Source organism: Mus musculus, chromosome 4 (assembly GCF_000001635.26).
Source record: "Mus musculus strain C57BL/6J chromosome 4, GRCm38.p6 C57BL/6J".
NCBI classification, from domain to species: domain Eukaryota; kingdom Metazoa; phylum Chordata; class Mammalia; order Rodentia; family Muridae; genus Mus; species Mus musculus.
Window position 1 is genome coordinate 155,334,375 of NC_000070.6, and position 12,428 is coordinate 155,346,802.

At 49.0% G+C, this 12,428-nt stretch overlaps 1 protein-coding gene across 5 annotated transcripts in view; it reads right to left on the minus strand.

Annotated features, from left to right (window-relative positions):
• Prkcz (protein kinase C, zeta) overlaps window positions 1-12,428 on the minus strand; it is a 101,311-nt gene that overhangs the window by 74,257 nt on the left and 14,626 nt on the right. The window contains exon 1 of one of the 5 annotated variants that reach the window (NM_001039079.2): window positions 11,076-11,415. The exons of 2 other annotated variants lie outside the window; for them this stretch is intronic. Coding sequence is in view for 1 of the 3 variants with exons in the window: in NM_001355178.1 (NP_001342107.1) it covers window positions 10,309-10,318 (10 nt within the window). In the remaining 2 variants the exon portion in view is untranslated. 2 more of the 5 variants (NM_001355178.1, XM_006538656.3) reach the window with 2 other exon arrangements.

Sequence of the window (12,428 nt, forward strand, 5' to 3'; positions counted from 1 at the left end):
TAGTGACTAATAGGGAAGGGCCCAGCCCACTGTGAGTGGTGCCATCCCTGGACTGGTGGTTCGGGTTCTATAAGAAAGCAAGCTGAGCAAGCCAGGGGGAGCAAGCCAGCAAGCAGCACCCCTCCATGGCCTCTGCATCAGCTCCTGCCTCCGGGATCCTGCCCTGTGTGTGGCCCTGTCCTGACTTCCTTTAATGATGGACAGCAATGTAGAAATGTAAGCCGAATAAACCTTTTCTTCCCCAAGCTGCGTTTTGTTCATTTGTTCATCAGAAGCAACAGAAACCCTAAGTGAGACAGTAAGACAGTGGACTTTATTGGTATTTAAGTGTGTACTATTCTTATTTCTGTTCTTATCCATCCTATACACAAACAGTTATAATAATAATTATTATCAAAAGAAGACAGGCAGATGAGATGGCTCAGTGGGTAAAGGCTGCCGGGCCTGAGGTTGTCAGTTTGATTCCCAAGACTCACAGGTTGGAAGGAGAGAGCCAGGTCCTGCAAGTTGTCCTCTGACCTCCACAGGCACGTGTGGCATGCGACCCCCGTAAACATATACACAAATTAATAAATACAACTAAAATGTTCCTAATTAGATGAGAGAAAGTAAAGGGCAAGACAAGAATAAACACTAGGCTACACTTTACATAACAGAGAGGGCATAACAATGTATGTGTGTGTGATTTCTCATGCAGACCACCTCGTGGGCAAGCCCATTGAGGAGTATCCCCAGGTCAGAGCCCCGTGAATGAACTCGGGTCTGTACACAGTGGTGGGGCAATTCCAGAATGTCTCAGTCTGCCTTTGGGGCCAGAGCACCAGAGTGGACAAGACAGTGGCTAATGTCTGAGCTGAAAGAACCGGGCTGGGGAATTGTGGTCCAGAACAGGATGCAGAGGCAGTGGAAGCCCAAAGCTAAGCTAAGCTCCAACCCACAGCTCGATAGGGCCCAGCGGCGAGTAACATTCGGGAGGGCTGCTAAATGCTCTTTTTCACCACCAGCAGAGGAAAGCCAGGCGCCTAGGAGACAAGGCTCATTCTGGGCTGCGACAGGCAAGTGCAAGGGCTATCACCATGTCAGAAAACAGAGAAGAAAAACCCGCGTCGTTGAAGCACACTGACTGTGAAGGGAGCTCTTCCCAGATAAATGTGATGAAGCTAATGACGCAAAATGATTAACAGGCAGGCGTGATAGCTCAGTGGGTCACAAGTCGACGACCTGAATTTGATTCCTGAATCCACACATCTTGGAAGATGAGAACTAACTGAACTATTTCCTGAAACTTGTTCTCTGATCTTCATAGGAAGGCGAACACACGCACACGCATGCACAGACCACCACCACCCCAAACACAAGCACAAATTAACTAGAAATCTTTCATTGATGACAGGTGTGGACTGTAACAAATTCAACTTTAAGAAGATCACGGGGGGTGGGGGTGCTAAACTGATGGCTCAGCGGTTTAGAGCACTTGTTGATCTTGGAGAGGGTCCCCAGCACCTACATGGCAGCCCTTAACCTCCTGTAACTCCAACTCTCTGGGATCTGATGCCCTCTTCTGTGCTCTGAAGACACCAGGCACACGTGTGGTCCGCATGCATACATGCGGGCAAGCACTCATATGTGAAAAATCAACGAAAAGAAAAACTCCTTGGGCTGGCGGATGGCTCGGTCAGGAAAGCGCAGGCCTCGTAAACATGAGAATCTCAGGTAGATCTCTAGAAATCATTTTTTGTTTCACAAAAAAGCAATCACAAGCAGGTTTGGTGGCCTGCGTTTATAATCAGTCTAACTTATTTGGCAAAGGAATTACTGCTCAGGTTGTCTTCTGTTCTGCACGCACGCGCACTCACACTAGCACTCGAAATCCTGACTTAGTTTTAATTATTTTAAATGTCTTTTTAAAAGATTTATTTATCATTTTTTATGGATATGAGTACACTGTAGTTGCCTTCAGTGGAGAGGAAAGAACAGCCCCTTAAATGACAAAGGGACCATAACACAAGCCAAGGCAAGAAAGAAACCTTTGCTCTGCCACCCCACGGCAGCCAGGCAGAGTTTGGAGAGCCCACCCCACAAAACAATGACATCACCAAGGAGGGAGGGAGCCAGGTAAGTAGCCTGCCTACCATCTGGTCTTGCTCTCTGCACCTGTAGATGTCCCTATGTGCCCGATACAGAATCACTGTGCATGCTGGCTCTAAGAAGCTAGACAGATGACAAATGATTTAAAATATATAATATATATAAATATATTTAAATATATATGTATATACACACGCATGCATACATCCATACATACAGCACTGGAACCCTGGGCAGACTTCAGAATTCTAGGCCAGCCTGGGCTACACAGAAAGACTCTCTCAAACGCTAAAATAACAAGCAAACCAAACCATAACCACGTGCGCTCTGGCAATGGGGAGATACAAGGTGCTGTGGCAGGCTATCTGGGTTCCTAGCGTGGGAGCTGATGCCAGACTCTCTGGCTGGCTGGCAATGGGATGGCGGGTAAGAGGCCTGAGCCTGGATTCTGAGATGCACACACAGCACCAGAACAGACGGCAATAGAGCCACCTTGCAGGGCTCCAGGTAGAACAGCTGTACAGTGCGGTGTCAACATCTCCAAGGGGCAGACAGCACCTGCATTCTACATCCGTTCGTTCTCTTTAAATGAGTATGTGAAAATTTTGAAAATGTTACCGAGTCATTTTGCCAGAGCATATATTTTCCAAGGGATACAATACCACAGCCTGTGATTACAGCAGGTTCGTAGGCCACAGACTTGGACACGGTACTTAGCTGCTCTGTCCCTGCCTCAAGGCCTAACTTGAGTTGAGACTCCTAGCCCAGTGGACTGGGTATCTTGGGTGAGAGAAGGCCCAGAGACAAAGGACCCTGAATGGCATTACTGCCCTGCTCATCCACAGTCCCCAGAGCTCAGTTGACTATAGAACTGCAGATCCCTGACACAGACTGGCACATCTGTGACCAGGCATGTGTGGGGACATGATGGGCCGAAGCAACTAGTTAAGCCCAGCAAGGTCTGGGGACCCTGAGATGGATAAGGTTCAGTGAGGGAGCCGTGACATCCACTTCTCCAGCGAGCATGACGATGGAAGGGACCCTCTCGTGAAGGTAGCGAGAACCCTCTGTGGGATGGCTGGAATTGGTGAGGCCCACTGAGAGTGTCGCCTTCCCAGACCAACAAGGCCTATTCAAATGGAAGATTGAGCCCTGGGCCCCACAGTAAGGCAAGAAATCACCTCCACACTGAACTACCTTGCAGGAACCAACCCACAGGCAGGTTTTAGAGAAACACCAAAGAATATCTTCATTTATCTAGGATTAAAATATTCTGAGATGCTTCTTGTAACTACTTCCACTCACAGCTTCAACCCAAACCAGCACTGAAACACAGAGGCTGAACACAGAGGCAGGAAAGAGGACCCAGCTCTCTCCTACTGAGGCAGATATAAAACAATGACCACACTGACATTAATTGTGTGCGTGTGTGTGTGTGTGTGTGTGTGTGTGTGTGTGTGCGCTTGAAAACAATTGTACAGCCATGCCTGGTGGCAAAGGATTGTAATCTCAGCTACGGGGAGGGTTGAAGTATGAGGACTCAGAACTCAATGGCAGCCTAGGGAACTTAGCAAAAAACTGTCTCAAATTAAATAAGTGCAAAAAGAGCTGGGGTATAATTCAGCAGTAGGGTGTATGCCAAAACTCCAGGTCTGTGTCCTTGCACTATAAAAATTAATAAATAAAAAGGAAATAGATTCTATTCAATAATGTTATACATGTCATGGATTTTTTTTAAAAAAAAAACAAGACTTATTTTATATATTACATCTGCAATGTATTTGCATGGTGCCCAAAGAGGAAAGATGACATCCGATTCCCAGACAGCAAAGTTAATGGATGAGGTGAGATACCACATGGTACCGACCACTGTACCTGAGTCCTCTGCAAGAACAATATGTACTTTTAGCCATTCAGCCATCTCTCCAATCCTAAGTTATATTTTAAAGATGGAGAAGTAAAAACACTTTTTATTTGAAGTTTCCTTCTCTTCTTTCTTCCTATGTAATGCAGGGTAGCCTTGAACTTTTGCTTTGTTTTGTTTTGTTGTTTTTCAAAACAGGATTTCTCTGTGTAGCCCTGGCTGTCCTGACACTTGCTCTGTAGACCAGGTTGTCCTTGAACTCACTGAGGTCCACCTGCCTCTGCCTCTTGAGTGTTAGGATGAAAGGCGTGTGCCACCCACCTCCGCCTCCCCCACCCCCACAATTCCCTGCAAGTCTTGAAATTTTGATCCTCCTAATTGCTGGGATCCTAGGGGTGTGCCGCCAATGCCTGGCTCACTTTAAATTTCTAGAGTATACCTGGTGGTCATGCTATCAGCACAGTACCAACAGTGAGCTCAACAGCTGAAGCTGATCACTGAGAGGGGACAAGGACACAAATCCAGGGCTCCTGGTATGTGGCAGTACAGAAGCCTGTCCTCCCACTACCAACACCTTCTTCCAGAAACCCCAAAGGGACAGTACAGGGGCTCACAATGGGACAGTACAGGCGACTCACAACAGGCTGTACATCTACAACCCCATTAGAATTGAGAGCTTGTTATAATTTCAAAGGGGCCTAAAATGTGGCCAAGGACTACAAAGGTTTTTTTTTTTTTTTTTTTTTTTGGCAAGTGACACAGGAGAGTACACCGTGGAAAGCTGGTCCCGAGGAATTTAGAACTGACTTCAATACCATGGCAGCCAGAAAGCAGCTTCCCATTAAAACCAACTAAGACAAAAGAGGAAAAACCAAAGAGCTCACACCTATCACCCAGCTCCTCCTCCAATAGAGCCCCAGAGATGAGCCCTTGGTGGGCTACTTACCCCTGTAAGTCCCTCTGAAGTACTTAAATAAGGGATTCAGGTCACAAGCACAACTCCTGACTCCCCCTGTCCTTCCCAGAGAGTCTATGCTGAACATGTACCAGGTGTGACCTTAATCAGGTATCTCATATTTACAAAATGATTAATTATGGTCCCAGCTCAAAGTCACTTTTTTTCCTGTTGCCTTCTGCCTTAAGGCAGAGAGTCAAACAGCAGCTTCAAGGTTGAGTTTTATCAAGTCTGTCTTGAAGGACTCAGATGGACCAGAGCCTCTCTATGCACACCTTGACACACATGAAGGTCAGAGATGGGGCCTCTCCCAGACACAAAACCTTCAGGAAGAAAAGGCACCCAGGTCAGATGGGACAACTGGCAGCAACATCACTGTGGAACAGCTGAGAGCTCTCTCTCTCTCTCTCTCTCTCTCTCTCTCACTTTCTCTCTCTCTCTCTCCCCACACACACAGAGAGAGAGAGAGAGAGAGAGAGAGAGCACGAGTACATATGCATTGGGAATGGACCAAGTCTTTCGAATCCTTAAAGCCTGTCCCCAATGACATACATCCTAATTCTTCCCAAACAGTTCCACCAAATGGGGACCAAGCATTCAAAGGTATCCTCTACGGGGCCATTTTCATTAAAACTGCCACATCCAGCCGGGATACATGTCCTCCCGGCTCTCTGTCACTATCTACCGGTGCAGACCCGAAGGAGTTCCAAAGCCAAGTCACCCAGGCAGGAGAACAAGAAGACTCTAACCCAGACTCTAAGACACTCTGACAGGAGGGAGATCCAGCAAATTAATAAACAGGAGAAAAGACAAAATTCTCACAGAAGACTCGAGTACCATTTGGGTACAAAGATAGGGAAGACTGGAGGACTGTCCTGGAGGCCCAAACAATGACCAGAGGGGAACCCCCCAAAAGAGAGTGGACTAGAAGTCAGTCATACAAGAAAACCTAATCATGAAGCTCCCCACATCCAAAATGCACACGTGTCTACCATCAAAGCTCCTATTAAGATAGACCTAAACCCCTGCATCAAGGGACATTACCAGGAAACTTGAGAACATACAACACACAGACAAGTAAAAGATACTAAAATCCTTGGGGAGGCACACACACACACACACACACACACACATGCTCACATGCACAAATGCACATGCACGCACACGTGTCTAAATATTTGGCTTCTGAATCACACTAGAAGCCAGATGCTAATGTGAGGTCACCACAAACACACTTTACACCTACTGACACCACAGGTGCTGTGACAGCAAGAGAACTTTTTAAGAAGTTAAAACTTTGGCCACCCACGTCCTCCTTCTTGGGCCTCTGAAATATATCTCAGCCATAAGTTTTTCCTTTCCAAGAAAGGAAAAGCAGATGGGTCGGACCAAGAGAGCCAGCAGAGGAGGTCGCACCGTTTCTAGGTTGAATTCAGAGGTCCTGAAACATGCACAAGGTGAATGACAGTGCCCAAGAGGTGGAGGCACTGAGGGGAGACAGGACTTCTCAAAAAACGCTGACAGACTTCTGGTGAGGTGGCTCAGTGGGTTGCTGCAGAAGGCTGGACACCTGAGTTTGATTCCCATAAAAGACATAAACAGTAGAAAGCAAGCATGGATTCTGAAAGGATGTCCTGCATGTATGCACAGCACACATGTGTACATGTACATGTGTTCATGTGTATACATCATATACATCATCTCTCACACACACAATAATTAATAAAGGATGTTCTGTACATATGCATGGCATAATGTGTACATGTATATACACCACTTACATCCTCTCTCTCACACACACATAATGTCCTGCACATATGCATGGCACACATGTGTATGTGTACATGTGTGTACATCATATATATATCCTCTCCCTCACAAACACAATAGTAATGAAGAAAAAATGTTTTAAACTGAGAGAAGCCACAGGGACATGTATGGCAGACATCTGTATATGTACATGTGCTCATGTGTGTACATCATATACATCCTCTCTCTCACACACACAATAATAATAATAATAATAATAATAATAATAATAATAATAAAGGCTGTCTCCATATGAGGGATACAGCTCAGCTGGTGGAGACTGAGGCAGGAGGATCCAAAGTTCAAGGCCATCCTTGACCACATGTCCAGTTCAAACCCAACCTTGAATGCACGAGACCCTGTCCAAATGAAACCAACAAAAAACAAGACAAAACCAAAAGACAAAATTAGGAATCGCTCCGAGGAAAACTGAAAGTTTCATGAAACTGGGAGAGTGGCAGTGGCTAACGGTACAGTGATTCAACAGTAAATGTAGAGGCTGGAGCGATGGTTGAGAGCATTTGCTGCTCTTGTGGATCTGGGTTTGCTCGCAGCACATAGGTGATTGCCCATGACTGTCTTTAGCTATAATCTCAGGGGGTCCGATACCCTCTTCTGACCCACTTAGCACTGAATCTACACAGGGCACATACATGTCTGCAGGCAAACGCGCACACACACACATGAATCTTTAAAAACAAATAAAAACACCCCAACCATGCTGGACAGCAGGGACAGGGGGAGCTGAACTGACAGGTCCAGAGAAGGGCAACAAATGAGAACCAACTTAGATTTAAAAGTCTATATAAATAACTGCATGAATGTGCTACACAGACACTTGGAGATAATCGTCAAAAAGAAACTGCCAAGGTAGAAATGACCCCAAGAAGAAATAAGGGTTGAAGTTGAGGCTACACGGAGAGAATGTGGTCCAGTCCCTTTCTAGTTACACAGTAAAATAGAAATACACCAAGCTCAATATAAACATTTAGTTATAGCCAGGCGCAGTAATACAGACCTTTGAGGCCTGGTCTACATACTGAGTAGACAGTCCAGAACTACACAGTGCGATTCATTCTTTAAAAAAGCAAAAAACCAAAATACCTAAACAAAACAAAACAAAAATAATGCTAACACTGTTGAATTCATAAATGAACATTTGGCGGAGCAGCTTCCTGACCAGGACAAGACACAGGCTCTATTTGTCGTGACTTCAATTCATGCTTTTAATGCTCCCATTTCACTGCAGAGCAAATCAAGGCAGCATGCTCCCATTTCACTGAAGAGCAAACCGAGGCAGCAGTCCAGGGCCAGTGATGGGACAGCTAGAGGTGCCGGCAGCTTGTACAGATCCTTCCTTGCTTGCCAACATTCAGTGGCTCCGTCTTATTGGAAACCAGACTTTTAGAACCTCCAACAAAAGAAGACATTTAAAAAGAAGATGACTCAGTAAAGGACTTGCCATGGAAGCACAAGCCTGGATTCCCAGCACCCACATAAAAAGCCAGGTCTGAGATGCGTGCGCCCAGTGCTCAGGAGGCAGAAGGCAGGCAGGCCCCTAGGTCGTTCTGGCCACTCAAAAGATGAGGCGAAAAGCGAAGACACCTGATGTTGCCTCTGGTCTCCACAGACACAAGCACCACAGACACACGCACAGGATCAGTTGCAGTCAAACCCCCACACTAAAAAACCAAACCAAACCAAAAACCCCAACAACCAAATGGAAACTGAGGCAGACATGGTCTCCTGTCACACTGGAGACCGTCTCACACTGCCACACACCTGTCTCTCTCTCTGTGAGGGATGGAATCTGGCAGACTCTGCGCAGAGGTCTCAGAGGCAGAAACAGGGAGGCCGCTTGTCATAATGAGGTGCCCTACTCCACGTATTTAGGATAGTCCTAAAAATAAACTGTGGTGTCCAAACACACTGGGGCAGGGGGATGCCGGGCTGTCTCTGGATCTGAATTGAGTAAGCGGCAGGCTAAGACAGCCCACTTTGGTCAAAGCTCTTCTGAACCTTCTTAAAGCAACACACATTAAGCCTGCTCCCGGCTTGAACCATTAGCTGAGAGCTGGGCTCCCGGGGTCCCTGACCTTCCTAGGAAGTAAATCTGTGGGAACTATGGCCACAGCATCATTTACCCTGCCAATGAAGGAGGGCACAGTATAAGCAAAGGCCCTGTGGCCATGGATAGCAGGAGGCAGGATGATGTAGAACCGTCAGGGCCTAGGAGTACAAGGGTCAAGTTCAAAAACGAAATATTCTGGGTTCTTCAGGTGTCTCCTTACAAAACACTCCACTCAGAGGTGTGCCCCTCACCAAGATGGTCCTTGCTCACTCAGTACAACCTCACAACCGATCCAGGTCAGCAAAGGAAACAACCACTCTGTTTAAAGACGCTTAGCAGTTTGGAACATGGCCCCCTGGATAGTTCTCCTGATGATGGTCAGACCTGGGCTCATTGATGGTGACCAAAAAAACCCCAAAAACCCTACAGACATATCAGTGATCAGACAACGCATGTGTGAAAACTCCCAAGAACATTCATTGGCCTCACAGCCAACTTCAACGATTCCGGCATCCTAGCTAGAGGTGTGGACCTCTGGGGAACCTACCTGTCATGAACTGTTAGGGGCTCTAGGGAACCTGGACGCTTGGACCTGCATGATCTGACAGTGAGGAATGACAGGCAGGCAAGCCCAGCGAGGTAGTGCAAGGCAGCAGCCTGAGGCTCAGGAGCAAGGACAGAGCTCACAGCTAACTCCTTACATAATTACTGGTGCCTCCGAACTTTACAGAGACGCAGGAGAAGGAGCCCACTGGAAGCTGATTCAGCGGAGACAGGAGGAGGTCTCTATGCAGACTTGGCCAAGACACAAAAACAGGTAACATGCAGCAGCCATGCCCCATCCTGTGTTCTGCCAGCAGCTACAAGGGATGGATGGCTGCTTCGTGGGGAGGGCCTGCTGGCTACTGGAAGCTGTCCACTGACCCTGGTTCTGTCCCACCAGGAAGATCGCAGGACCTAATACCAGTTCTGGAGACCCTGGCTGCACGTCCACTTTCTAAGGGTTCAAGTTAGCTGTGCACTGCAAGCAAGCAGTCTCTCACAAATGGAAAGAGGCCACGGCACCTATACATCCCAGAGAAACTATGACACAGCTCATTTCTCCTCCCTAGCAGGCACTCATGCAAGCAAACACCCCTGCTGGCTGATCTCGCACCCATCCACAAGCCACTTGTCATAATTCAAGGACCCAAAACAAACAAGCCACCCCTGAGACCCATTCTGGCTGCAAGCAGCACCCCATTCCTGGGGGAAGGGCACTCTATACCGCACCCCCCTCCTGGGAGGGGGTGTCTTTGCCAGAACCTGCACCTTCCAAATAAGGAAGAGCTACCTTTGGGCAACCTGGTTCTCCAGGCTCCAAGGCCCTGCCAGCTTGGTAGAGGAAGCTGGTAGTTGTTTTTGTTGTTTAAAAAAAAAAAAAAAAAGCCTCGCAAAATGGTCGTCAGAAAAGCATCCCCCATCCCCATGCACGCCCCTCGCCCTCAATCCTGTACAGCCCTCAGACCCATCTAAATCTACCTCCAACCATGTCAGGACAGAGAACTGGGCGCCAAGGCCGCACTGACTGCCGACATCCGAGGACCCTGGCGGAGCACGCTGTGCACGTCAGAGCCTTTCGTGCCACCCAGACTCCAACACAAGGCTGTTGCCAGTGCAAAGACACGGCTCAGAAAGGCAAGGGTAGGCTCGCCCCTGTTGGACCACAAGCCAGGGATGCACTTGTTTATGGAAACAGGTGCTGGCTGTTTGAGTGCAGGGCGGGCGGGAGCCCGGACCTCATCGTTGTGGTCCCATTGATCCATCCAGAGTAAAAAAGACATGCATGTTTGCTCTGACCACGACACAGACTCACGACTGTAATAGCCCAGTCACCGCAACACTCCCGGTTGCAGAGGCTCCCCAGGGCCGGGCTAAGTGAGGAGAGAGCCTCGCCGGCCTCTGCAGCAGCTCCCCACCCCAGGCCTCCAGCACATCTCCTTCTCTCACATTCGAGTCAGCTGCACAGGCAGCTCAGCGTGCTGCGCTGTGGCTTATTTTTCTGGAAATCTGTCACCGGGGAAAACAACAGCCTCCCGGCGTGCTTTCCTCCGACATCACCGCGAGATGCTGCGGCAGCATCCCTGCCCTAGTCTAGTCCGTGCTGGAACATCTGTGCAACGCTCAGGCTGTGACAGAGCCAAGATGAGACCCAAAGCACCGACTTGTGCTCCGCAGCCCCGGCAGCTGCATTCGCGGGGCCTGCAACGCCTGGCAGGAAACCCACAGGAGGGTCCTGCCTCACTCACCGGCTTTCTCTGCTTCCTCTTCAGCACAGGATTCTTTATGCTCTACCGAAGGTGGGCGTGCAAGGAGGCATCTTCCGTCCCTTTAAGGGAGCCGATGCTGCTACGTCCCCTGGCCTCCGGACCGACAATGGGCAGGGTGGGTCTCCAGATCGACAATGGGCAGGGTGGGCTACTGCTGGAGGAGCAGACATCTAATAGAAGGTTGGCTCTCCTGCTCCCCGCCTCTCACATCTCTGCCTCCTCCTCATGTCTCCAGGCCCGGGTGGTACCCGGCTCCCCTGGGAAGCTACGGCCGGCAGCTGAGGCACGCGCTAAAACACGGCGTGGATACGGAGGAGCTGACGTCACACGGAAACAAGCGTCTCTGTGCTGAGCCTGCCGGACAGGATGAGGGCTGGCCAGGGCCCAGCCAGGGAGGGCCCAGACTCAACAGTCTTTAAAATACCTCATCTGGGAGACACCCTAGGCGGCTAGGGTCCTTCCCATCAGCCCCGGCTGGGATTCTGGGTGCAGCAACTCCAGGCATGGCAATATGGTCTATGATATGAGCGCCATACAAAAGCACCAAGAGACTGTGAACACTCAGGGGCTAGCCTGTGCCCAGAACGAGGACTGTGGCCTGCCTGATGCAGTCCAAACCCTGGGTCAAATGGCCTTTGCAAATTTTAAGTGCATCCACGACACAGAGCTCACCTCGTGGAGGGTGACAGTGGGTAACAGCCAAAGTAATAAGATGAGGATTTAAGTCCCCAGAGAACTGAGCAACTCTCGCTGGCCTGGTACCACACAAAAGCAAGCCAAGGTAGGAGGTGGGCCTAATATACTATGCTGTGTCCTGGTGTCCCAGACAGTCTGCGAGCTAGTGATGGACCGACTGCTTGATCCTCATGCTTCACCACGCTGGTACATGGCGTGGAACCCACCGAGGATCTGCTGGCCAAGCCACACTTACACCACAGTGACATCGATTCAGATCTGTGTTTGTTCGCCTAGGCTCTAGGTTCAAATCACAGCCCCTTCAGTGGAGCGCTGAACGGAGGGAAGCCATTCTCCCCAGACAAAGCTTCCCCTTTTCGGCAGCTGATAAGCTCTGCGCAGGGCACTTCAGGAAATGTGGAACTTAGAGACAACCGCGATTGGAAGGCCCCTCTTTTGCCATGTGGTTCTCTAGCCAAGCAAGACTCAAGAGTGGCTCTTGAGAAGGCGGTGGTGGCGCACACCTTCAATCCCAGCACTTGGAAGGCAGAGAAGACTGCCAGCCTGAGGTACAAAGAAGACCTTGTCTCTAAAAACCAAGGGCCATGGGTGCAGTTCAACAGTATAACCCTTGCCAAAATGTACAACGCGGTGGAT